The sequence below is a fragment of the Temnothorax americanus genome, unplaced genomic scaffold (genome assembly GCF_048541705.1).
Source record: "Temnothorax americanus isolate GAGA-0224 unplaced genomic scaffold, ASM4854170v1 Scaffold3, whole genome shotgun sequence".
NCBI classification, from domain to species: domain Eukaryota; kingdom Metazoa; phylum Arthropoda; class Insecta; order Hymenoptera; family Formicidae; genus Temnothorax; species Temnothorax americanus.
Window position 1 is genome coordinate 711,024 of NW_027509442.1, and position 25,755 is coordinate 736,778.

General features: G+C 36.1%; 6 protein-coding genes across 24 annotated transcripts in view; 2 read left to right on the forward strand and 4 right to left on the reverse strand.

Moving 5' to 3' along the window:
• Positions 1 to 7,429, forward strand: part of C3g (C3G guanyl-nucleotide exchange factor) — a 75,567-nt gene extending 68,138 nt beyond the window's left edge. For all 15 annotated transcript variants that reach the window (XM_077411715.1, XM_077411705.1, XM_077411712.1 and 12 more), the window contains 3 exons: positions 49 to 693; positions 783 to 914; positions 986 to 7,429. In XM_077411715.1, coding sequence (XP_077267841.1) covers positions 49 to 693; positions 783 to 914; positions 986 to 1,124 — 916 coding nt within the window. In that variant the 3' untranslated portion in view covers positions 1,125 to 7,429. The remainder of the gene's footprint in view (positions 1 to 48; positions 694 to 782; positions 915 to 985) is intronic.
• Positions 7,430 to 7,781: 352 nt separating this feature from the next.
• On the reverse strand, positions 7,782 to 10,271 carry Nd-ashi (NADH:ubiquinone oxidoreductase subunit ASHI). 2 transcript variants are annotated; one of them, XM_077411728.1, is made up of 5 exons: positions 10,267 to 10,271; positions 8,951 to 9,056; positions 8,424 to 8,647; positions 8,173 to 8,331; positions 7,782 to 8,096 (listed from the first exon to the last, which is right to left on the reverse strand). In XM_077411728.1, the coding sequence occupies exons 2-5, from the start codon at positions 9,042 to 9,044 to the stop codon at positions 8,034 to 8,036; spliced, it is 540 nt and encodes a 179-aa protein (XP_077267854.1). In that variant the 5' UTR covers positions 9,045 to 9,056; positions 10,267 to 10,271; the 3' UTR covers positions 7,782 to 8,033. The 2 variants fall into 2 exon arrangements, with proteins under 2 accessions (XP_077267854.1, XP_077267853.1); XM_077411727.1 differs by lacking the exon at positions 10,267 to 10,271 and adding an exon at positions 9,214 to 9,352 and having other exon boundaries at positions 8,951 to 9,142.
• Positions 9,727 to 25,755, forward strand: part of Brm (ATP-dependent helicase brm) — a 35,653-nt gene continuing 19,624 nt past the window's right edge. For 2 of the 3 annotated variants that reach the window (XM_077411702.1, XM_077411704.1), the window contains exons 1-3: positions 9,727 to 9,901; positions 10,456 to 10,765; positions 10,864 to 10,944. In XM_077411702.1, the coding sequence (XP_077267828.1) occupies positions 10,499 to 10,765; positions 10,864 to 10,944 (348 nt within the window). In that variant the 5' untranslated portion in view covers positions 9,727 to 9,901; positions 10,456 to 10,498. The remainder of the gene's footprint in view (positions 9,902 to 10,455; positions 10,766 to 10,863; positions 10,945 to 25,755) is intronic. The other variant, XM_077411703.1, reaches the window with a different exon arrangement.
• On the reverse strand, positions 11,060 to 14,113 carry LOC143900410 (inositol monophosphatase 1-like). The gene is made up of 6 exons (XM_077411725.1): positions 13,875 to 14,113; positions 12,785 to 12,918; positions 12,430 to 12,692; positions 11,953 to 12,058; positions 11,618 to 11,769; positions 11,060 to 11,459 (listed from the first exon to the last, which is right to left on the reverse strand). Exons 1-6 carry the CDS (start codon positions 13,941 to 13,943, stop codon positions 11,338 to 11,340), a joined length of 846 nt encoding a protein of 281 aa, XP_077267851.1. The 5' UTR covers positions 13,944 to 14,113; the 3' UTR covers positions 11,060 to 11,337.
• On the reverse strand, positions 14,669 to 18,215 carry LOC143900411 (uncharacterized). The gene is made up of 6 exons (XM_077411726.1): positions 18,015 to 18,215; positions 16,407 to 16,540; positions 16,057 to 16,313; positions 15,493 to 15,598; positions 15,255 to 15,415; positions 14,669 to 14,954 (listed from the first exon to the last, which is right to left on the reverse strand). Exons 1-6 carry the CDS (start codon positions 18,078 to 18,080, stop codon positions 14,836 to 14,838), a joined length of 843 nt encoding a protein of 280 aa, XP_077267852.1. The 5' UTR covers positions 18,081 to 18,215; the 3' UTR covers positions 14,669 to 14,835.
• On the reverse strand, positions 21,164 to 25,397 carry LOC143900409 (inositol monophosphatase 2-like). Of its 2 annotated transcripts, XM_077411723.1 has the most exons (7): positions 25,167 to 25,397; positions 24,396 to 24,528; positions 23,629 to 23,759; positions 23,217 to 23,476; positions 22,706 to 22,817; positions 22,426 to 22,580; positions 21,164 to 21,985 (listed from the first exon to the last, which is right to left on the reverse strand). In XM_077411723.1, the coding sequence occupies exons 2-7, from the start codon at positions 24,462 to 24,464 to the stop codon at positions 21,858 to 21,860; spliced, it is 855 nt and encodes a 284-aa protein (XP_077267849.1). In that variant the 5' UTR covers positions 24,465 to 24,528; positions 25,167 to 25,397; the 3' UTR covers positions 21,164 to 21,857. The 2 variants fall into 2 exon arrangements, with proteins under 2 accessions (XP_077267849.1, XP_077267850.1); XM_077411724.1 differs by lacking the exon at positions 25,167 to 25,397 and having other exon boundaries at positions 24,316 to 24,445.

Sequence of the window (25,755 nt, forward strand, 5' to 3'; positions counted from 1 at the left end):
ATTCTTAAAGTTTGACTGCGATTTATAATATAATCAACTATTTTACAGAATATCTGATCTTGATGATATTCTTCTGCAAACTTTAATGGAATTTGCACAGCAATTAGTGTGCAGCGGAGATCTCACTATGGCCAAAGCGTTGCGAGTTAAAATTTTAGAGAAGCACACTATGAAACAATTACAAGCAGCACAACCAATTCTCTCGTCTCTAAGTGTTACAACGAAACAAGCTTCCCTATTAGATTTTAAAAGCGAACAAATTGCAGAACAAATGACATTGCTTGATGCGGATTTGTTTATGAAAATAGAAATTCCGGAAGTACTGATTTGGGCGCAAGAACAGAACGAAGAGAGAAGTCCGAATCTCACAAGATTTACTGAACATTTTAATAAAATGTCATATTGGGCACGATCTAGGATATTAGAACATCGATTAGAAAATGAGGCGAAAGATAGGGAGAAATATGTCGTAAAGTTTATCAAGATAATGAAGCATCTTAGGAAGATTAATAATTTTAACAGCTATCTCGCATTATTATCTGCATTAGATAGTGCACCTATTAGGAGACTTGAATGGCAAAAACACATTACGGAAGGTCTCAAAGAATATTGCGCTCTCATTGATAGCTCTAGCAGCTTCCGAGCTTATAGGCAAGCTCTAGCGGAAACACAACCGCCCTGTATTCCTTACATGTAAGAATATAAGTACAGTTGTTATTCAGAAATTTTATATATTTCTTTGATTATTAAAAATTTATCTGTACGCGTGCATTTTATTTTAGCGGACTTGTTTTGCAAGATCTTACGTTTGTGCATATTGGAAATAGCGATTTATTACCAGATGGCACTATAAATTTCTCCAAGAGATGGCAACAATTTAATATTGTTGAAAATATGAAAAGATTTAAGAAAGGGTAAGTTTTGCTCACCAAATCTTTAATAAATTTCAATTACTTATATTGCATATATAATTATTATTTTACAGCACGTACTCTTTCAAGAAACACGAACGCATTATGACGTTTTTCAACAACTTCAGTGATTTCCTCTGTGAGGAGGCAATGTGGCAGATTTCTGAAAGCATCAAGCCACGCGGTGGCAAGAAAGCACAGTCGCAAAACTAGAATATACCTAACCCTTTCACTGCCTGCGTCTCCAAAGGCTGAAACAGTGAAGTTAGGAAGTTTATATTACTGTAGGTATATACGTTTTTGCGGAAAAAAGAACAGAAATTCTTCTTCTACAACGCTCTAATGCCCGGTGTCTACGATGCAAGAACTTGGTCCAAGTTTTGGTTTAAGCCAATCAACTTGCAGCTCTTACAGAAAAGCAGCAGTTTCATTGGCTTAAACCAAAACTTGGACCAAGTTCTTGCATCGTGGACACCGGGCTTGAGCGGTGAAAGGGTTAGCGAGTCTACCCCGTTCGTACAGCCTCTATGAGGTTGTGTCTTATTATATTATTAAACCTCGTGAAAATTTTAGTATTCAAAACTGTGAACTTCATCTTTAACATTCAATATAACATAAGGCGTTATTCAACCTAAAGTAATTTGCGAGCATCAATCAGAGATCAAAACGTCAAAACTCGGATCCACTAGAGAAAAATTCCGACATGTTAGGTAAATTCAATCTCTATCCCAGTGCATTATAACGTATTTGCTATGAGGATATGTAATCTATACTTAACTGTAACAACGTTTATCATAATGTTAATGAAAGAAACCCCGATCTTCAGCTGTTTTAGATACATTTAAGATACAATTTATTTATTTGCCTTTGCTAGCGAATTGTATAAAGTAGTGTACGTGTTCTTTTTTTTCTTTTTAATTTATTTAGATGTATGTGAACGTCTCCATTTCTAGCTTTATGTAGGTAAGCGAATTTTCGAGCGTCAACAGAACACTGTTGATTACACAAGGATGAACACCAATTACGTTGATTAATGTAGGGCCATTGCAGTCTCGTGTCTGCGCTCTAGCGCGCGCATATCGAGACACATGGTACGACTGACCGCAACTGTTACATATACTATTGTATATGATGATAGAGAAAACACTTTTTTGTTGGCAACTTGTTAATAGGTCTCCGAGCTTTCAGCTTTAAATCACATTATTTACATGGCGATTAGGTAAATTAAATATGAAGTATATAGCAACAAAAAATTAAATACAAATTTGATTTAACTCAATAACTTATCATAGTTACAGGCAGTTCTCTCAATTAAAAAATCTCAATTTGATCTCTTCAAAATGAAACACTAACTCTTATATGATACATTCTGTAGAACAAAAGGGAAAATCAAATTAATTTTGTCACTGTTGAATGCACACTGTATTTTGTTATATTTCTTTCCAACATTTAACATGTATCGATACAGCTTTTACCTTAAGATATAACAGTGTGAGAGATGTTAATTGCCATACAATAATTTAGCAATTTGCGTGCCTCGTCTTAAAGAGTGAATCAAGCGAATGAATCCGCCTTTTATCTCTTTTCAGTTTTTTTATTTGGTAAAATTATGTTTTACTGATTTTTTTTGTAATAATAGCTAGTAAACGCATACCAGTTACAATTTACTGATTCTCAAACTTAATCCTTGATACGCATGTACAATAGCAAGATTTATAATATTTAGTGATACCTACAGCAACAAAAAGGGCCTAAGCATTTAGTTAACGATTGATGTTCTAGTATAAAACACGGGTAATAACAATCCAGACAAATTAATTGCCAAGATAGATACGCGAGGTTTTAAGAGTGTAGTTACAAGGCTGCCATATATATATATATATATATATATATATATATATATATAAAAGTTAGTGTCAATAGGCTGAATTCTACAATGTAAACTCTTATCCACAGATTTAGATAGAAAGGAATAATCTGATCTCTTCATTCTTGACAATTGATTACATTTATTTGATATTTATGGCAACTGCGCGTATGGAGAAAGGAAAATTTTGATTAAAAACTAATGTGATAAAATTGGCTAATATGTGTAAGCGAAATTGTATATAATATTTTGTTTATTTATGTCACTTATTGGCAATGTAAAATTGTAGAATCTTTTGGAGATATAATTAGCGTGTACGCATAATATGTAAGTACGTAGTAGCGATAGAGTACATATATATTAGTATTACTCCCATATATATATCGTAAAATGTTTGGTTCACATCATGCGCGAGTGAATGCGAACGTGCGTCTTATGGTTTTGCCACTTTAGCTGATGTCAAATAATTTACTTGATGTAGAAGTAAGCAGAGATCTATTAACGCTGTAAATAATTTAATTGTACACATAATTGAATTTACGCGCGTGTATCTACTATTATATCAGTAATCGTATATAAATGTACAGTGCATTGAGCTAGTAATTCTTAAGTTGATCGAGTATTATTGTGATGTCGTGTTAGGTTCGCACATGCATAATTGTTTTTTTTTTTTATATATATATATATCTTTATTCAATTGTGAGTTGGACGACAAGCGATCACAAGCAGTCGACTTGTATTTTATCTACTTTCTTTTTATCTCTGTCAGATTATTTTCTCAAGGCAGCTATATTTTTACATGTAGGCTTTTAATGACATCTTTACCTTCCAACGTTGATATACAACTGATGTTAATATTTTGTACGATATTTTTGGAAATTTTGGTGATAGTCGAAGAAGCCTTTCTATGAATATTGTAGGTACGTACCGGGACTGTATCATAATTTCTATAATCGCGCGAAGATTTTTGTTAAGACTATCGGCAGAATTTTCCCTTTACATATTGCATACGAATAAGTAAAAATATAATTTTAAGTACTGCATTACCAAAATACGAGTGAGATGAATCTATTGAATGTGCAACGAAGAAATTTGACTCGATTTATCGATTTTAGATAGGCAATTAAGCTGCTTCGCGAGTAGGAAATTGAGTTGCTAAGAAAACGGAGAGAACAATTGCTGCAATTGCTTTTTCTTCTTACGCTCGATACGCGACTAATAAACTAGGGTAGGCGGGTAACGTGATCTGTATTTTCTTTTTTTTTTTTCTATCATTTGCTGAATGTCTTAGCTTCGAAGGAACAGTCTGTAACGGAAATGGACTCTAAAGAGCGATCGCTACTAACTTGAAAATTACAATCGAACATGTGTAATTTATTGCATATACTCGGACTCTAAGGCAAGGCTTATTTGCAACACTCGAAGATCAATCGTACAATATTTATTGCATTGTGTATATATACGTATGCGTTGTTAATCTAGTCTAACAATACGGAACGAACTGCTTTGTCAATATTTAAAACGTACACTTCAGCGTTCGAAGTTCTAAAAGAAGAGAGGGAAAAAGGAAGAAGTAAAATAGGTTTTTCCACGTCGGAAAAACAGGCTCGCGTCGGAATTATTTAGCCCTCCCTATACCGTTACGCAAGGGCTTCCCTTTTTCTTTCGGTCGAGCGTGAATTTTGCGCGTGGCTCGAAACTCGGATGAAATTGAATCAAATAATTCTCGCCGAACAAATGAATTGACGTTCTTCTGCGTGTAACCGTCGAAGTGGAAGGCGAATGGAACCGTCGCGGGGAACGTACACGGAGGCTCGCGAGGACGGTCACGATTCCGTCGATTCGTCGTAAAGGAACTCACTCGCACTCGCCGTCGTTGTATCCCGCGTCGGTTTGGACCGCGTCTTTCGCCCGTAGCGAATACCGATAAGTAAACCGAAACATAATATATCCGTAATAATCGCTATCGATGTGTTTTACCGAGTCCTTCGTCGAAAAATTACATGTATGTAACTTTGCACTCGCGTAGATCTCACGGTAAATATTTAGGAAAGTATCACGTATACATATAGGAGTACGTATCCCGTTTGTACGTCTCGACGCTTCTCATTGATTTATTTCGTATTTATTGCCAGCAGCGACAAACACGACATATCCGTAAAACGCTATTTATAAGACGATAAATATTAGAGGAGGAGGAGAGCGAGTGAGATGTGTGTATTAAGATACTGTCTGAAATAATACAACTTTAACGGTCCAGAAATTGATTTGGTTGCTTACGCCGCGTAATTGCAAGCACAATTATGATATATATATATATATATATATATATATATATATATATACACACGTACAGGATGTTTTAGAAATTATAGGTAGTCAAATTTTAGGAACTTTTCTCCTCATTATATGGATGAAAAAAAAAATCATATGAACATAAATTAAGAAACACTTTCTATCCGAGTTGTTTTTTGTTTACAGCAAAATTTTTTAATAATGTACTGATTGATGGATTGACCAATGGGGACCAATTACATGGTCTGCACTGCACGTTCTCCCGATTTAAATTCTTTGGATTTTTGTTTAATGGGAGATATTTTTTAAGACTCGTCTATATATGATATTCTTGTGACTGTGGAGATTCTTCGAAATATTTTATCGCTTATGAGAAAATTCGAAAATTTTTGAACGTTTTAGATGATTTAGTCCGTAAGAGGTTGGTGTGAGACGAAAGGAAATCGTTTCTAGCAATTTCTTTAACGAAGTGTTCTCGCCGATTTTTACTGTAAACAAAAAATATTTATAATTCAGAAAGGAAGCGTTTCCGAACCCTGGTGAAAAAATTTCTCATATTTTCTCAGAAATTTTGTAAGAATTGAGACTTGTGAAAAATTCTGAAAAAATATGTAAAATATATAAAATTTCTCAGATACTTTCAGACATAATTGGATAAGGATTTTCGGAACATTTCAGTATCTGGATGTACGAAAATTTCCTCATGTTTATTCAGATTTCTACAAAAATATGTTGGCGGGAAAAATCTGAAATATTTTATTATTATTTTATCTGAGTTTTTCTGAAAAATTTTTGAGCGTGTTGATAAAATTTGAAAATTTTTATATAAATTCTGTTTATGTAATAATATGAAAAATTATAAGACATTTTTCCACCAAGGAATCCACACTTTTTCCAACGATGGAACTTTTTCCCATTCTTATACGAATAGAATAAAGGTTTTATTTAAGGTTTGACAAACCATTTCTGAAACATCCTGCATATGTACAAACACACACAGACACACACGCAGAGTGCAGAAAAAACGAATCACGTGCATTTCAAATAGCCGAGATTGTTAACTTGAGAGCTGTTTCAGTTAAATATATATAGGCTGCATTCGAGGAGCGCGCTATTAGCGCTATCGCATCATTCTGTCTTTATCGCTCAGCATCAGGTGTAAACAAGGATAGAACAAGCAAATAGCGCTAATAGCGCGCTCCCCGAATCCAGCCATACAAAACTAATTGCAATCCGTATAAAAATCGGCTTTTCAAGATGCGCATACGATTCAACGTGGAGGATACAGATCTGAGCATGTGTCCAGTGTATATCCGTGGAACAATAGTCAATAAAAAATCAACAATTTTCAGTTTGTACGTAAAGAGAGAAATGTGAAGGAGAAAGCATAGCGGTATAAAAATCGATCTTTCGAGCGCTCATGTTTCGAATATAAGCAATATCTCGCTGCATTTAACAGGAAAATTCCTTCGGGCTCTGTGTCACACGAGTGCAGCTACTTCGTAGCGATCGCCAAACGACGACTTTTGGAATTTGTTAAAATGTATAATCACACCGCGATATAAGGGATCCAATCGCGACGCCATTCCCTCGATCGTTTTCCGATCGACGGTGTCGAATCTTTATATAACTCGCGATATACGCGTACATTCAATATTCGTGTATCTGTCAGAAGCGTACAGGGCGCACTTTTTGAACTGTTTAGACGTCGAGAGGAAGGCGGGCAGGTTGTCGAGAACGCAGTATCCCGTTTAATATCTTACGGAATAATATGTGTCTCGTACAGGGATTTAACGTAACTGTCGTGCGCCATAACGGGGTAATTATTGAGAAAGGGGAAAAAAAAAACAGAAGCGAATTGATCAAGCATATCATTTGTAAGTAACGTGATATTACTAAGTGTCTCCGCGACGTCCCTCTTGACTGCGTTACGTAACGATAGCAGTGGCAGGTTTTAACCGAAACACACACACTTACACACACACATACATACACAAAAATCGAACAATCATGCTCACACGCGTATTCTCATCGTATAACATTATACAATTTATTCCGTAGTCTATCGTCATATTTTTCTATCTGTATTTTTAGTATGCAGGTCGTACATCGCGACATTGTACGTCACGGTACGTCGGATACCTTACAATTTGGGCGATCTTTCCATGTCGATGCGATTAATGTTCAATCGTCCCTTTGCGAGATATCTCGCGCGGATATATTTTCCCCTCCTTCCTTTGTATTACCGGACACATTTGACGATTTGTATGCGTAAAAAGTTTTTGGGTCAAATGTTATTGCTTTCTTTGTAATGAATGTACGAAGAAATGAAATAAAAATGTGTTAGTCGATGGTACTTCCACCAATTTTGTAGCCAGTCTCGGTTACCTTCAATAAAAAAGAAAAAACTATATATATATATATATATATATATATATATATATATATATTTATATAAAATCGGCGAATTAACAGATAAGAGGCTTTCATAGACGTGATATCAGTCTAATAATATCTATGAAGAACGATAATTGCGATAGTAAGATTTTTAAAGAAATTGAGTTTTAAAGAATTTTTAAACAAGTCTTAGTTGCGACTATGGACTATGGAACGTCATTTATCGTAGAAAACGTTAGGTTTTTTTTTATATTTCGCTAAATATTACGAAATTGGGATCGAGTTGGAGCCTCTGAATTAATTAATCTTGATAAAATATTAATTAGCAATTTATTGCTTCTCCATAAAATGGAGCTTGAAGACTATAATACAAATAGAGAAAGAAGAAAGAAACTAAAGTTTATAACGAGTGATGAAAATTCAGATGTTACAGAAACATAATAGAGACACATGTTGTAATATAAATATACTTAATTCATATATTACAACTCATATGTTCATATATTATATCAGACACTGCTGTATTTCAATCTGTTGTCTAATCGAGGCTACTTGTCCCATCTTCACGAATCTGCTGGCTCAAATGTATAATGCACTACACCCTTCTTCGGCATCTGTTGCTCCATCTGAAACATATGTATTCATAAAAAGTACCGAAATATCTAGTTAACCACCGATTTGTAACCATTAACGAGTACTGACTCTTGGTATGAATGTCTTATAGGGTTCTAACAAGTAAGTGATCGTCGCGCAGGCGATCATGGTTGCAAAAAATATCGCCGTTCCCACATACAGATTGATCCTGTAGTTGTAGCCATAACTAAAGCGATCCTCGCCCATAATTTCAAACTGATCGTGTAGCTGGAAAGGAAAACACGGGGACGCTGGAGAATGTGATAGACAAATTTCAGAGGTATGTAAATTCGTACACACACACGCACACGTAAACTCACCGTCTCGCAATAATTTTTCTTGTACACTGGTATGTCGTACGGATAGTACGGGTCTTTAGCGGCCGGTCCTACCATGGGCAGCTGCGGATAATCACCGGTGAATTTTTCAGCGTCGTCTGGATAAGGCTTATACTCCTTCGGATGCAAATTGTATTTCTCGGCAATTTTGTCATGATCCTTCTTCGAATATTTCCCCGGCCTCCAGAGGTAGTTCCATGAATGCGCTGATGGCAAACGGTATACGGAACTTTGTCAGTTTCATCCTCGCTACGTGATTATTCGGATAAATTCTCCAACGATATTCCTTTATGGATTTCCCCACACGTTTTCATACACGCGTTCCTACAACGCGTCTTTACATCGAGAGTTTTACTCTATATTTTCCACTAAATACGATACACATGACTATTTAAATTATATAATATAACAGCAATCCTAACCTCATCGCGGTAATCGGCGGAGCAACAGCTTCGTTATACGAAAGCGTGACGAGAAGCAAATTGAAGTGGACATGTACAGTTACTTACGTCTGTCGGAAGAACATCTCACCGCGGCGTACAGACACGCTTTGTTTCGCAACAACCGCGTTGACAGTCCGCCGAGCTCCCTCGTCAAAGCCATCTTGTTGTGGTTGTGTTGCTCACTGCCGAATGCCGAGTGCCGCTGCGGTGCTGCGTGAGCATGCGTTTGCGTATATTGCGTGACAGTCGTGACAGCAGCTGGTGACAGCGTGAGCAAAATACTAAAAATTTGTTCTTTGCAGCTGCACCACGGTGCTGACGGTGCTTACTTTCTGCACTTACAATGAGACAGTATAATATCTGGACGATAGAGAGAAGGATAAAAATATAGCTGTGCTTTATAATTTGTATTTTCTGTACGTTCCTCTCTTTCTCTCCAACGTCTACTTGCATATCTACTCTATTTTGAGTGCAGCGAGTACAACATAGTGCAGTTACGAAGAATATCGGTTATCGGAGTTTTCTTTAAATCGGAGTTTGGTCAAAGAGTCGCCCTCGAATTGTGTCTACGGATCACGGAAGATTAACCTGCCGGTTACTCGATAACGCGGTTTAACCGCCGCCTTGTTCGAAATCTCGCGTTACATATTTATACTTTGCGATGCGTATCTTCGCCGCCGCGCCGGAGGCCGGAGAACGTTCCGTTAGCTCCTCGGTCGGCTCGCGTTTGTTCGGCCCGCGCGCTCGTCGGCTCTCGCGCTGTGGAAGCGACGCGAACGCCATGTTCGGCCATTGGCTGTGGGCGAAGAAGCGAACCTCTACGGCGAGCCGAGAGCCGAGGCCGAGCCAAGAGTGGAAGTATGGCCGACAGCGTGCGTTTCTCGGAGTCGTTCGGCGCAACGTAGCTAAACTCTCGCGCGTTTCCCGTACATCTCTGTTAAGAAGTGCGCGCGTGCGGTGGCACACGCGGCAATGAATCCGGCTTGGTCGCCGCGATAACGTGGAGCGTCCGGAACGGTACGTAGAGCTTCCCCCCGGGAGACGGGCGGCACCGTTGGATTCCAACGGGATGCGCGCACCGCGCTGAACACCGCGCTTCGTCAGCCACTACTCCGGTTTTTACCTTTCGGCTTGTCGCCCCCAGCCGCAGAAACGATCGCGTTTATTTGTCGCCGAGTGACCGGAGCGATCGGCGCGGTGTTCTCGAGCGCGGTGCGTCGCCCTGCTCGACTTTCTCGAGTTCAGAACAATCCGTCTTCGACATCGAAAGACGAGAAAGAGAGAAAGAGAGAGAGAGTGAGAGGGAAAGAGTGAGAGGGAAAGAGAGAAGTGGAGTATTCTGTCGTAAGGCCTCTTGGATGCAAAAACTCCCTCGAGCGAGCTGTGGTTGTCTTTCGAACGTGAGATTATCTCGCCTAAGTGTGCATCTGTTTGAAGTAGTTGAATTGTTGAGTGCTCCACACACTGGCACTTATTAAGAGCACTTATTGCTTGAGCGAAGTCAGATTTATCTCATTTCTCGCAGATGGTTGTGACGAATTCTAACGTTTGCATTTTGTTGTGACTTTCAGGAAGTGATCCTTAGATAAACCGAAACCTTTTGAACGTAATAATATGGCGAGCCCTTCGCCGCAGTCCTCGCCCATGCCACCACCGCAAGCACCTAGCCCGATGGGCCCTCCGCAACAGGCACCGTCCCCGTCCAATGCACAGGGCAGTCCGATGGGACCGCCGCAGCATCATCCTCACAGCCCGACGCAAGGTTATCAAGGTGGCCCGCCAGGAGGACCACCTATGTCGCAACCGCCGCAACAACCGCCACCTCAGCAGCAGAGTTATCCACCCCACCCGCAGCAAATGCCACCTAATATGGGTCCACAGGTATGATTTATAGGCTGCGATAACTGTATCCATCTCCTTTTCTTTGAGTTACGTTTTATTAGTGCATTTTTTTTCTTTTTTTTTCTTGGAAAGATCAGAAGGAATCTGGTGCCTTCGACCATACCTTTTGGTCATATAATACAGTTAGTAGTCGTGCATGTACAGGCATATATTATGAGGTAAGAGTGAAGAGAAGTTTTTTATTATGGTATTGATTGATTGGAATTAATGTGTGTCGTGCGTGTGTTTGCGTGGGTGTGTGTGTGTTTGTGTGCGTTGAAAGTCAATGTGATATAAATTTGATATTTATTTATTATCAGTACTAAGAACATTTATTATTTATTTTAATTCTAATATAACTATTTTGAAATGTACAGTAACTATCAGTAACTATCAGTGCAAGAAGGAAGTACATAATATATCAGTCCTGAGATACAATCTTCTAAATCTTGTAAATTTAATACAGCTTTAAACATTTAGTATAATACTGTGCTTTTAAGTTTGCATATAGTATGTATATATGCGTTGTTATAACATGATATGCAATGTACATACACTCATATGCCAGTAATTTAATGCAAGTTTTTGTTAAGTATCTCGGAATCAGCTTTCTTAATAAGATCCACAAGTTGTTGTGCAATTTGCTGATTGCATGCCGCTATAACCCTCGGGGTCATTAAATCCAGTTCGCCTCCTGTAAATTGTAAATTTTCGGTATTTAATAGAGATTTTTTAAATATGATAAAATACAATTTATTAAGTTTTAAAATCGAAATAATCGGCAAACTAAATTCGTGATAATTATGGGATTACTAAATGGGATTGCAAAAATTACAAAAGAGTAATATTTACCAGTGGTGTCTATCACAACTCCACCTGCTTCTTCGATTATTAGTTTTCCTGCTGCAACATCCCAAGCATCTATACCTTCAATATGATATGCCTCCACCGCTCCCATTGCTACGTAACACAATGTGAGCGCTGCTGTTCCTAGCGATCTTATTCTGAAAGAGAAACTATTTGTTATTAATAGTCTTTGAGCTGATTTATACATATACATATATGTATTATTATAGTGCAATGTACACTACATATGCCAAAGATGAATGCAAGTTTTTGTTAAGTATCTCGGAATTGGCTCGGAACATATATACACACGGTTAAAATGTCCTTCAAAAATACATTACCCATGAGTGCCTTGTATTAAAGCGTGCATTCTGCTGTACACGCTGGTCAAATGCTGAGGATCTTTTGCGAGCCACGGTTCCATGGCCACTAATGATTGAGATATGTCTGGAAAGAATAGACATATTATATATTACGTTCCAAGTATCTTACATATTAAAACTAATTATTTGGGTGGACAGAGCAAACAGACATGTTATAGCTATTTGACGTTTGAAAGTGATTATTTTATGAAGGACGCAACATTAACTGATGTATTGTACATATAGCTTAGTCTGCGGTTTTAATGGATATTAGATAACCTTCCACTGGACCGTAAAACGATGTATTTCTTACACTTATTTTCAGCAAGGTGTAGTAATGTAGTAATATGTGAAAATTATATTCATATGTTTCTGTGTTATTACACGTTGCTTGAAACATACTATTGTATGCACGCTTCTAATACGAAAACATTTTAAGCGTATAGAATGGCTTACCTTTCGTGTCGGAGGTTTTTATGGGCTTTCCATTAAGGAAGGCACCGCAGTGTCTTCTCGCCGAGAAAAATTGCCTCATAAGGGGATTGTATATTATTCCGATTTCCGCTCTTTTGTTTACTAATAACGCTAAAGAGATGCACGTGTGTGGAAACCGGTGTACAAAGTTGGTGGTACCGTCTATCGGGTCTATTATCCACGTAGGATCATTGGTCAATTGCGGTAGGCAGCCTTCCTTCGCTGCCGTTTCTTCTCCGATAAATCTGAAAGATTGAATCTTGTTACAGCCACCTTGTTACTGACTTGTCATTGGCAGTTAAGAGTTAACTGTCTATTAATCACTGCACTAACTTACTTGTGCGATGGAAACTGTATGGACAATTGTTTTATTAATTTATCTTCTATCTTGCGGTCGTATTCCGTGACCAGATCCCAGTCAATCCCCTTACTTTTGACATTTTTTCTACAACTGATACCATCTTCTATTATCTGTAAAAGATGAAATCCTCTTTCAATACATTTCGTGTAAATTCTTGTATTATTCAACATCGCTTTTTTTATCGGGAAAAGTGAACTATGTATGAATATTTGACTATCGAGAGTCTTTTTAATGAGAGATATGATCAATTTGGAATTCATTTTTCTTTAGTGAAAATTGAAAATATAATTTGTTGCCACCCTCCAATTTTTTGTACCGCATATCTTTATAGTTAAGCTTCAAATTAAGAGTCTATTGAAGTCTATTGAGAAAATTAGTTAAAAAATACAGTTTTGTTATTTTTGGGTAAGTTTTTCTTTTCTAATTATAACTCAGAAATTAATATATCCAAAATTTTTGTTAACAAAAAATCCCGAATTGAATCAATGAATCTATTAAAAGAGTCCTTGATAGGTTTTACGTTTATAATGATATTAAATTTCTATATTATAATGCATGAAAAAGAAAAATATATAAAATTGTGAAATCACGAAAATTAATTGGAAAATTATTTGACAATCTGTATGTGTTTTGAACGTAAACTTAAATAATGATTTACTTTAATATGAATAAATTTCATAATTTAGTCTCAATCTCAAATTCACATTTGCTACTATTATTACATACATATATATAGTGGCAAATTTGTAGAATTGCATATATATATATATATATATATATATATATATATATATATAATAGTAGTTAATTCCATAGAATCAAAAAATGTACAACTGAAAAAAGTTACGTCTATAGCATACTGAAATTCTCAAACACAGATAATTGATATCTGATAATTTAGTTCTCTTATTTGCATCGAAATGTTTACTGAACAAATATTAATTAGATTGAATCAAGTCAATCTTAATATCTCGTGACTCGGCAGCTGTCTCATGAATATCTAGCTATCGCGCTATCTCGCAACATGAGCTTTCGCTTATCATATTTCTTTTGAATAATAACGCACCTTTCCTGCGTACAAAACCAACTTTTCGGCGATTCCGTAGTATTCGTTCAAATTATTTAACTCGCACATCTTTACCAATTGTTTCTGCTTTTCTGGTACGATTGAACAGAGAACGATCGGGGAGTTTATAAACACTTGCACAACTCGGTTTTGCAAATACTCGTCGACTCGGTATCAGGGCGCCGACTGACTGATGTACCGCGAGACTCTGTCAACGTGCCAGGTCGGATGCACGAATGAACGTCGTAGGTAGGAACGGCCGAAACTTATCTGATCGCGAAAGTTTTATGCCGTTCGTGATATGACGTCACAGCGCAAACCTGATGTACATTGTCGTAAGTTGATTACGCACGAGCGCCGAAGCGAGTCTGATGAGGTCTACATCCTAATCGTGATTTCGCTTGACTTTCCGTGAAAATCGCGCTATTTTTGTCCTTTCCGCATTCGTCAGTAGATTCTATAATTAGATGATACATCCTGGGACATGGATTTTTCCTGGCGGGGAACGCTACAAATTTCTCACCCAGATCGGTGGTCATTAAGCGGTCAGATTTTATTAGTGGAGGAAAAAACAGATCGCGTAAAATCGTCTCTTTCGTGCGTCTCTAATTGCGAACATAATTATGAAATATTCCATATTTACATTGGTATCTATGTAATTGTCTATTTTTTTTTTTTTTTAATTGATTATTATATATATAGCTCCGAGAAGAGATATGTAAACGGTTTGTAAAAATACAACCGAGGAGATAAATCATTTTATTTATTAGTTGAGATGGATTTATTACCGTTTACATTTACATAAATCAGATAATACATTTCTACTTGTCTAACTGATAATACCCCTTCGAAAGGTCTATTACTTTCTTCTGATTCATGATATAACTTGAGATCTACAAGTATTGCGAGCAGTTCAATCATAACAGAGATTGTCAATACATATATTTTAAAATTGTCGGCGTTATTTTGCCCTCATTTCCACCCGTTGATCAGCTTCACGGATGAGTTTAACGACATCGCGAGCGATCCTGTCGTTGCACGCGGCTACTGCACGTGGCTTCATAATGTCGATTGGTTTGCCTGAAATAAAAAAAAAATACGAAGGATGTGTGGTAGCCGTGTTGGAGCGAAACAGGCGATAATTGAATCCACGGTTGGAATGGCACAGTCATAGATACATATAAAAATAAGCACAAGTAAATTTTGTACGCACAGGTGTTTTTTTCATAAGATTTATGAAGATCGTGAGTGAGATCTTTTCTTAAAATGCAACTGATACATCTTACGACTTATATTACTTTCTCTACCGTTGTGACCCTCAGTTTAAATGACATGCATGGCGGCAAGGTATAACAAGCACATAGGCTATAATAACACAACCTGTTATGCGGTCTACGACGACGCCTCCCGCTTCCGAAATAATCAACGACGCCGCGGCTATGTCCCACGTCGAAATGCCGGGACCTTCGATGTGATAGGCCTCCACGACCCCGAGCGCGATGTAACACAACGTTAATGCCGCCACGCCGAGAGTGCGAATGCTTCAAGGTGAAATAGATAGTGCGAGAAAACGGAACAAGTTGATAAAGTGGCCTGGTTGTCACAAGCTGAGACTTACCCCTGAGCCGCTTTAACGACAGCTAGGATCCTCTCCATTGTCTTCTCTCGTAAATTCTCTACCTTCATGAAACCGGATTCCATGCAGACCAAAGCTTTCGATAAGTCTGCAAAGTTTTGGCGTGTGTATATTAACATTCGCGGAATTAGGGCAATTAACATTCATATACAATAACGCTTTCTAACTTTATCCTTGTGACACGTTTCTGAAGTGTAGCAGTGATTTCTCTGGATCATTACCGCACCACATACTCAACATGTTGCAATACGGCTATTAACAAGCGTCGATCTATAATACCTGTCATTCTATACAAATACAATGTATCTTTTTTGTATTTTCTAGCAGCAGGACATTGATTATCCTACATTCACAATATTAATATAAAACCATTAAATCCGTCTTTCGTTCCAAGATGTTCAGACGTGAGGGACCGGCTAGTGTAAATTCTTTGCTACTGCGCAGGAAGCGCGGAGCGCGGTATCATATATATCATCCTCCACATTCTTGTCATTTTTGCTTACATTCGCGTATCTCATGAAATATTGCAGAGACTAATTACGTTACCTTGTACTTTAGACACGTGGATCGGTTTCCCGTTCAAAAACGCGCCTCGTCCTTTCCTCGCCGTAAAGAGCTGCTCGAGAATCGGATTATACACGATACCAAGAACCATTTCTTTTTTCACGGCCAAACCGATAACCACGCACGTGTGCGGGAATCCATGGATGAAGTTGGTGGTGCCATCGATGGGATCTATGATCCACGTAGGAGTGTCTGTTAATTCCGGTAGGTCCTTGCCGGTCGACTCCTCCGCGATAATCCTGATGTGTATGACCGTGCAGTTGCGTTAATTTTGCCGTGCATTATTTGCTTTTTGTCAGACGACACGCGCCGTTTGAGAAATGTCCATTTACCTGTGATTTGGAAATGCGCGTTTGAGTTCGCCGATGATAACATTCTCTATTTTACGGTCGTACTCGGTGACGAGATCCCAATCGCCCAATTTCTCATCGATGTGTTTGAGACTGTTGATGGAATCCCGGAGAATCTTAAATAATACTTCGTATTTAAGACAGGTTACATCAAATCGTTGAAAGATTGTCCAATATTGCATAAATGAAAGATGAAAGGGTGAAATGAGCAAGACGATTATTATATTTGTGAGGTAAACGCGTTTTCAACATTTTAAACGCGTACAATTTATACTAGAGACGAACTTGATTCGTGACATTTAACTAATTGCACGACGAAATTCCGTTTTAATTTTACAGAAGTTTCTCGCGTGTTTTCTTCACGTTTGTGTTGCTTTTATAATATACTTCACATGTCAAAAGATTGTTTTCGTTAAAATCTTTGTCATCTCCCCTGTACATATTCAAATGTTTCACATTATAAATCACCTGACGTTTTAACGCAGCGAGGAATATATATAGCGAGAAATACATTATACTGAAGTTTATACATTAGAGGAAAAAACAAGAAAGGGTGCGTTACCGTTGCGTGAAAAGAGGAAATAATCTACGCTTTCGTCGCTTTCGTATAGCAGCCGCATTTTCAAATGGGCCAATAATTGTATATTGTTAATTAGAGAAAATCTATAGAGTGTCTCGAGGATAGGATACTCCTCGAAATGGATACCGTTGGTGGATATCTCGATGCTAGATACGTTCGAGCCGTTCGAGGGACGATATCAACTAGATTGGATTGCATTGCATTGCATTGGATACTCTACATTGCATTGCATATTCTTCCTGTTGTTTCAAGTACGGAAAAATTGCTTATGGCGCAGCGTAGGATCATTTATCGCTACAAACACCATAACATTTAACAAGTTCTTTATTTATCGTAAGCATCATTGGAATCTTTATCTTTTTTAAATTTAATTTTCGAAATAACAAATAATTGAATAATATTTGAAATTCATTGATTTTGATAAAATTATGTGGACATGGATTATTTTTAATAAATCAACTCTGCTGATTGTAGAGCGAATAAAAATTTGTGAAAATTTACGAAAACCAACGTCAGGGGGGGATTAGTTGTATTATTTTACAAGTAATCATTATTTAATTATTTTATTCATAATAACTACGTAGTTATGAATCACATATGACACAGGGAATTATTAGTAATTAACTTTATAGAAATTTTATTAATAATATTACGCAATGACGAAAGATTAGAATGACAAACAGCGTAAAATTTCTAAAAACCTTAAAATGTGGATACGCCTCTTTATGATATGTAAAATATATTCGGCTCCAAACATGGTCTAGGAAATTATCTAGGAGATTTTATATCTGACATCATAATAATGTTACAATCTTCCTGATCGCGTTATCTTCAAATATGTAACCATGTATGAAGCAATGTTTTTCTAATGTCACATCGACTGACAGGCGATCTCAATAGCGTTACGCTTAATACGCATTTTTAGTTTGCTTAGCGACGCTTCGTTCGATAGTGACCACGTGCGGAGTCTTCACTCTGATCAGAGATGAGATTGCGAGATGTATGCTCACCTGGGCAGCCTCACGCGTCAGTTTAATGGCAGTTTCGTAGTACACGTCCTCGGCGTATCGTGCCATTTCCGCACAACTTGGTGAACGCGCGGTACGAACGTGCGTCCGTTTCGACCTCGTCAGGAAAAGGCGCGATCGAGTACTGTGTTGCTTGTTTCTGCACCTCGTGCTTTTTCACTCGGATCGGTTGAGCCTGTCGCAGTTACAATCCACAAGAATGACGATCGGCGCATTCTGCCGGCTTATTCTGTCTGTGGGTTTTCCTCTCGAGAGTTTTCGCTCGACGCCCTTCGCGGGGATTATAAATCTCTAATTACAACTCGTCAACAAGAGAGCATGATAATATGAAGTAAAATAAACTCGACTATCTATGCCTATTTGTTTGCATATATATGATAGGTATTACAATGTTTTAAATCCGCTACAGTTTCAACATTTCACGTTGCTTTTCGCAGTTCGCAGTGATGAGCTAATAAAACGAGATGTAATTGCTGTATAATGAGATACGATATCTGCCCGAGACTATACCGTCTTGTCTACTTTATGAGATAACAATAATGCCATTCTAAAATAGACCTTGATTTTATATCCTGTCTGAGATGTACTTAATTGCACGCACCTGTCACACACCATGATAATGTGAATGTCTACCGACGACGCGATTGTTTTACAAAGAGGACAGAATGATCAACGCTATCTCGTTGGTTTATTTCCCACGCGATGTTTAGAGCCACTCTCTAAACGATCTAAAAAATTACAAGTTTTTAATAACACGTAAACTTTCGCAGCCCAAGAGATATTTTAGATAGTAAGGTAGCTATTGTGCGTGCGTGATTCTTTCAGTTGCGATGACAGACAGCGATAGATCGAGGCAATTAACGCGCAAAATTTACATAATAAGATATGTAAATTTTGCGCGTTAATTTCCTCGACGGGAAGTGCAGGTGTTGCAAGTTTCGCGTCCTCGAGTGGTTTAGCGGTCAAACACAAATTTTAATATAAAGTTAATATACAATTTAGTGTACTTTTTCTCTGATTGCGTTATTTAATTCGTAAAATATTCATAATAATTCCCAAGACAACAGCTTACTTAAATTTATATATTTATCTTTAAATATATCCTCTTTATCTTATAAGCATATGACAGGCGGAGAGTAAAAATGACCTATCTGCAAGGTCCGAGCAAAAGTGAGTTAGAAATGTTTCCGCGCAAACACGAATTGCTTGAGGTTCCGGGCAAAAGCGAATCACAGAATAGCTCCGAGCAAGAACGACTCAAATACATAAGTCATTTTTGCCCGCACAGAAAACCCGACTCGTTTTTGCCCGCTAAGAAAACTCGAGTTGTTTTTGCCCGCGAAGAAAATTAGAGTCATTTTTGCCATAGCGTCCGAAAACTCGACTCGTTTTTGCCCGCGTACAAAACTCGAGTCGTTTTTGCTCGCGCAAAAAAATTAACTCGATTTTGCACGCGCTGGTAAATGACTTACTTTTGTTCGCTCTGATAAACGTTTCTTTATTAACGCTCCATTATCTTTATCATCGTTTAGGCTACTTTTGATGTTAATTGTCATTTTGAACGCGTTTGAACTCTGCGTGAATTTTTTTCCTCAAGTCGTCGTGTTCTTCTTGCATATTTTCAAATTTTAAATTTCTCTTTCTTTGTTTGGCAGATCTTTGTCGTTTAAGTTCACTTTTATCGTATCGCAGGTTTTACATGTGTCCGTGTGTCGTTTTTTAAAACTTAAATTAAATTCATTATAGTTGAAAATGTCTCGGAACATATATTATATAGCTTATTCATAATATTCGTGTATTTCTAGAAAATGTAAAGACTATATTGCGTGTGTTCGGAAGGAGAATCTTTCGAGACTTGATCTATAATTATGATAGTTTTTTTTACATATGCCTTATTAACATATAATTGTTGATTACGTATAAATATTTTCTATACGCTGATATTATCGGGAATCATCTCTCTACAATCTTGATTATTATCTTGCAATATCTTCTGATTCTTGATTTCTATCATTTCCTACATTTATCGTTTATAAGATTCCCTGCTTGTTGTAACTTACACATTTGTGTTGCGCAAGTACTTAATATTCTTTGATGATCGTCCTAGTCTCCGACTATATCTACACGGGAAAAAAATGATGTTGTATCAACATCATTTTTTGTATCAGCGTTATTATTGAGATAAAATTTATTGATGCAACATCAATATTAATGAACACAAAACATCAGATATAATTGTTTTAATAATTTAAATATTTGGTACAATAATATCCAATTGAATTAACTATACATATGCTCGTGGCAGCCCGTGACGTCGACGTTTAATTGAAGCAACTTTATTTTTTTTCCGTGTATTACAACACACTTTTGCAAATATCTTACGTTCTGGTTAAAATATTGAGACGTATTTATTTTTTATCAGAAACTAAAATCAAGACTTGATCAGCGTTTATTCTGGAGTTATTGCTTTTTTTCGACAATTTTTTCTTGATATATGCAACATACAAATTATACATCATAACATTTTTTGTTTAGCTATATATTGCTATAATCAAAAAAAGCACGAGGACTGAATAATGCGTTTGAAAGAGTAACCATACAATACAAATGTACACATACATACATATTATTATACATCGAAAGTATAATATATCAAAAATGCCCGTTAATGCACGTTAACACGTGGAGAGCAGCTATATATGAATATTTATTTTACACAATAAAAGAATTATTAGAGATTTTTTTTAGAAAATCAATAATTAGAAAATCAATAATTAATTCTATTTTCTTATTTCTTAATATCGGCATCATATGCAAAATCTTACCAAATTATTTCAACACTTAAATAAATTGATTAATTAATTTAAAAAGCGATAATTAAAATATTATTAATTTACTTAACCGGTCAGAAATCTTATCTTAAGTATAAAACTATTGAAAGTGGAAAACTATTTAAAAAAAGTTTTACTAAAATGAAGAATAAATAAAATGTAAATTTTGGTAGTAATAAAGCGCAAATTATATCTGTATTGTAATTATGTCTCTTATAAATTTTTTCGCAAAAAAAAAAAAGTAATCTTGCATAACACGCGTAATCATTTATGACGTGTGCCGCTTATGATTTACGTTTCCCCTTCTAGTTTCTGAATAAATAATTTGATTTACACACCCGTTTTAACATTGTGTGACAAAACAAACTAAAAAGCAGTCATTTTATAAATCTAATATCACATTTCATATCATATCAGTACGTTGTAAGTACTGATGATACCGACATTATCACACTCACCAAATACCATAAATTTGTAAAATTTGTAACGTGTAAAATTTTAATCTTAAGCTGCGTAATCTGTAACGAAAAATTATATTAATAATATACCGGAACGTTGTTTTGATGTAAAATACGGTTCTAGGAAACAAATTTTATTTTTGTAAAATTTATACTGTTATGTTATCAATATATCTTCGCGGTGCGTTAATATACGATGGATGTCAAGGGTTCGTAATTAATTTGACAGTAAATTGCGCTTTGCAATAATTTTGTTTTATTTATAAACAACTACGGGGAAATCGATCGAAAGGAATACTGATTATGCTAATTTTCATTTCACAACATTGTGATGGCACACTGATGGTTAACGCAATTGGATTGACTTCGTATAACGACTGTAAATGCGTCAATGGGACTTTTTAACGGAAACTTTCCTAAACTGATTTTTATAGGTAATTTCCTCGTATTACGTGATAAATACAAGTTGCTGGGACACACCTCTTGCTGTTTTACACTCAGCTCTTAAATCAATTAGCATGAGTCATTGCTTTGCGTCAGGCTCTCTGGAGTCTTTTTCTTTGCGTTTTTAAATCAGTGTCGGCGATTAATTTAGATATCTTTCGTGCTAGAGTTTCGTTTGACGCTGCGATAGTATTCGGCTTCATAATATCGTAAACACCACCTGTAAAGATGGTCATAATTAATCTTTCAATAACTGGACAGCATCGAGATTCTTGCGTTTATTTTCCTTTTGTTTAAAATCATATATTATTTTGCAAGAAATCGCTGTTTCGATTCTGATTTTTATTCTGCTTCTGATTCTGATAATTCAATCTGAAATTTCTGATTGTATACAGTGATTATTTGAAGCGTAATTGTCCTCTTGTTCATCATAATGAAAGTATTTTAATACATATGGATATATTTATTTATAATTATTTTATAGTTTGAGCCAATTTTGTTAATATTAATTAGTTGTAATCTTTGTAGTAAATTAAGTATGAGTATTTCAGAGATAAATTTTTCAGAAAATCTTCATATGTTCGTGATCGGTGGAGGGAAAGTCGTAAAATTTAGCTATAGTGATATTTGGTTATTAATCTGTCGTTCGTGTTACCGTACCCTTCGTATCTATAACAGTTCCACCCGCTTCGCGTAAAATCAGCGTTCCTGCCGCCACATCCCAGGCTTTAAGATGAGTATCTAAATAGAAGCAATCCGCTACACCATGCGCTACGTACGCCAGAGTAAGTGCGGCTGATCCGATACATCTGGTTCTGAATCAACAGGAAACGCATAAAAAGGATCTTTCCAAAATAATAGGTTAACAGATAACAGATAACAGATTCGATAATTAATTATAATGCACGATTAGCTAGATCTAGAATTACGTTTCACTTACATGTGCGTCGCTTCAACCAAGGCGTCCATTTTGTGTCCCTGATAATTGTTGTCTTTTACTTTTTCTACTTTCCAAACCAACGGCTCAAGCATGATCAATGCATCTTTCAGTTCTGCAAAAAAATTGAAGCAATGAGAACAACACTTCTTACAAAGCGCATTCAGAAACAGTTCTTTTTTCCCATTCGTCACGGAGATTTTACGGTTCTTCCCCCCGTTGAATCAACAGTGTGATTAACATGTAGGTAATCCAGATCTATAATTTTGCTGTTAAAAATAAATTGTTATTGACTGGGATGTGCATTTGGCACTAATTTTGCAAAGCGGGAAGATACAAGACGGAAATTAATTATGATGGATTGCAAAGCTCGTGCAAATTATATAGAAATGATGATTTACAAAGTGGAAAATGTAGCATTTCTTGAATTTCTGAAAATCTCTCACGTTTGAAAATCGGCATTTTCAAAAATATAAGATTGATAATGTCGCTTCTGCTACTGAACATGCATTACCAGTGACTTTAGAAGTGTGAATCGGCTTTCCATTCAAGAACGCGCCTTTGCCTTTTATCGCAGTGTACAACTCCGAATTTGATGGATTGTAGATGATACCTAGGGCGAGCTCTTTGCGAACCGTCAAACCTACGGATATACAGAAATGAGGAAACAAATGAAGGAAATTGAGGGTTCCGTCGATTGGATCGATGAACCATGTCGGTGCATCAGTCAATTCTGGCATTTCCCCCGTCCCAGTTGTTTCTTCCGCGATAATCCTGAAACGTAAGATATTTGAACATCCTTATATTAGTAGAATATAATGTGATCTTAGGATTATTTAATATCATAGGATTAATTATTAAGTTAAATTGAAGTCTGGTTATCTACTGATTTCCAGGTAGTCCGTTTTTATACGATTACAACTCACTTATGATCAGGAAACTCCCTGGATAGGCCATCAATAAGTATTTTTTCAATTTTTTGATCATGTTCTGTTACGAAATGCATATATGTTTTGTCATATCCAACTTTTTCGTCCCCGAAACTACACTTGAGTTTCTATATATGCGCACATAAATATAATATGAAATAAATAAATACATAATTACATATATATATCATACAAAAAAAGGAAGAAAAGTTATATTTAAAAAGGTTAATATTATTATATATTGATTATATATATATAATATAAATATATATCTTGCTTAAAATTTAGGAAGAGTGAAACTTTAACTTGTGCATTGATTTTTTAAAATCATTTTTAGGAGATTTATATAAGATATTAAATTTATTCTGCTTTAAGGATTTTGAAAGATATTACCATCAATAATATATTTTACATAGGTTCAAGAATAATTTAAGATTAATTTAAGATTTTTAGATGTTGCGTTATAGATGTGCCGTGTAAGAATTATTTTGGATTAATTCAGATTTAGATTAAAGTTTTTAGTTTAAATGTAAGGTTTTTAGTTTTTAGTTTAAACCTTAATCTAAATCTGAATTAATTTAAAATAATGCTTACACGGCACATCTGTAACGCAACATCTAAAAATCTTGAATTAATCTTAAATTATTCCTGAATTTGAAAAATATATTATAAATATATACCCACAGCTGCAACTTCGTCATTCAATTTTATCTCCAGATGTGTGCAATCCTTCCGCTTATCTTTATGCATCAGCTGTGACTCACCTTACCAGCTCGCAACGTGAGTTCTTTCGCGAACTCGAAGCACTTCGCAATGTCCAGATCACTCGACATGATGATAGCCGTCGTCGTTGAGAATCGTGCCGGTACGACTGATCGATTCACCGTCGACTAACCGCTATAAATGAGAATGCGGTGGTTAACTGCTCTTATCTCTGCAATTAGTGATGATATCTGACGCAAGTAATGCGCGGGTAAATAAATCTCAACATTTGAGAAAACACACGCGCATTTTTCTCATTGCTATCAGCTGAAGGTCCATAAAAGTTTGTTTTGGGAACTTTGACGTTTGTTACTTAGATAATGTGTAACAAAAAGAAAGATAACATGCCCGATATTATTTTTTTACTCCCTGTATTTATTCGTATACATATTGACTTTTTTTATAGAAATCGTAATACCTTACGCAATATTATGCGTATTAATATTATATTTTTAATATTATACGTAGTAAAAGAGAGAGAGAGAGAGAGAGAGAGAGAGAGAGAGAGAGAGAGAGAGAGAGAGAGAGAGAGAGAGAGTAACATTATTTTTATACAGTTATAACTTATTAATTTTAGACAGAAGTCTTATTTGTTTAATTAATACGATTACATTAAACACGTTTCTATTCGAATCACATATGGCTACAACGTATTGATTACGCAATTACTTATCATCAGATAATTATGATGTGTGTACAATGCTGTTTATCAATCTGAATGTCAGATTGATCAGATCATCGGAAAATCGGAATAAAATATAAATAATACTTACTATTCAGTACACGCATGTTATTTCTTAATGCACTTACAACATAGTATTAGGTTTGGTCAGGTCCACTGCTACTCTTAAACTGCAAAGTATGTTCTCTTATGAGCTAGTCTCGCGTGCACTCTTACAATTAGCGTTATTAATCCTATGCATGACTTTATTTACTTGTTCAGTACCCTGATTTGTTTTACATTGTACTTATCGCGTCATAATAGCGATTTTCAATGCCTCGTGGTCGACGATATTGTACACTTTGTTTCACACATATATAATAGTTATATTCTAAAATCTATTCTCTAAATTTTTTTTGGAGTGGAATTTTACTCCAAAAGAGTGAGATTTCACTCCTAGGAATGATGAAAATACTGCGAGTCTAATTAGAGTAAAATTTCACTTTTCGAAAAAGTGAGTTATTCATTCTTTACTTGGAGTGATTCTTTAAATCTGAAAAGAGTGACATGTTTCACTGAGTAATTCGACGCTCTCGAGTTACTTCATAGTATATTTATTAAGTATTTATTAAGTATATATATATCTTTATATTAAGAGCGCGTGAAAAGTACACTTCCAATAGCAGCCTGTTTTTGAAACA

What these genes read in the sequence shown, in the direction of transcription:
- Nd-ashi (XM_077411727.1), bottom strand. Translation starts at nt 9,337, where the DNA reads ATGCAAGTAGACGTTGGAGAGAAAGAGAGGAACGTACAGAAAATACAA. An exon ending in AGAAAAATTATTGCGAGACG is followed by an intron (nt 8,332 to 8,423) that starts GTGAGTTTACGT and finishes TTTCCTTTCCAG; the next exon opens with CTACACGATCAGTTTGAAAT. An exon ending in ATAAGACATTCATACCAAGA is followed by an intron (nt 8,097 to 8,172) that starts GTCAGTACTCGT and finishes CATATGTTTCAG; the next exon opens with ATGGAGCAACAGATGCCGAA.
- LOC143900409 (XM_077411723.1), bottom strand. Translation starts at nt 24,464, where the DNA reads ATGTCGAGTGATCTGGACATTGCGAAGTGCTTCGAGTTCGCGAAAGAA. An exon ending in TTGGTTGAAGCGACGCACAT is followed by an intron (nt 22,581 to 22,705) that starts GTAAGTGAAACG and finishes CTGTTGATTCAG; the next exon opens with AACCAGATGTATCGGATCAG. An exon ending in AACTGTTATAGATACGAAGG is followed by an intron (nt 21,986 to 22,425) that starts GTACGGTAACAC and finishes CCATCTTTACAG; the next exon opens with GTGGTGTTTACGATATTATG.
- LOC143900411 (XM_077411726.1), bottom strand. Translation starts at nt 18,080, where the DNA reads ATGGCACGATACGCCGAGGACGTGTACTACGAAACTGCCATTAAACTG. An exon ending in TGACGCGTGAGGCTGCCCAG is followed by an intron (nt 16,541 to 18,014) that starts GTGAGCATACAT and finishes GTATTATTTAAG; the next exon opens with ATTCTCCGGGATTCCATCAA. An exon ending in GTCGTTAAAGCGGCTCAGGG is followed by an intron (nt 15,416 to 15,492) that starts GTAAGTCTCAGC and finishes TTCACCTTGAAG; the next exon opens with CATTCGCACTCTCGGCGTGG.
- LOC143900410 (XM_077411725.1), bottom strand. Translation starts at nt 13,943, where the DNA reads ATGTGCGAGTTAAATAATTTGAACGAATACTACGGAATCGCCGAAAAG. An exon ending in TGGTTTTGTACGCAGGAAAG is followed by an intron (nt 12,919 to 13,874) that starts GTGCGTTATTAT and finishes CATCTTTTACAG; the next exon opens with ATAATAGAAGATGGTATCAG. An exon ending in TTAATACAAGGCACTCATGG is followed by an intron (nt 11,770 to 11,952) that starts GTAATGTATTTT and finishes TTTCTCTTTCAG; the next exon opens with AATAAGATCGCTAGGAACAG.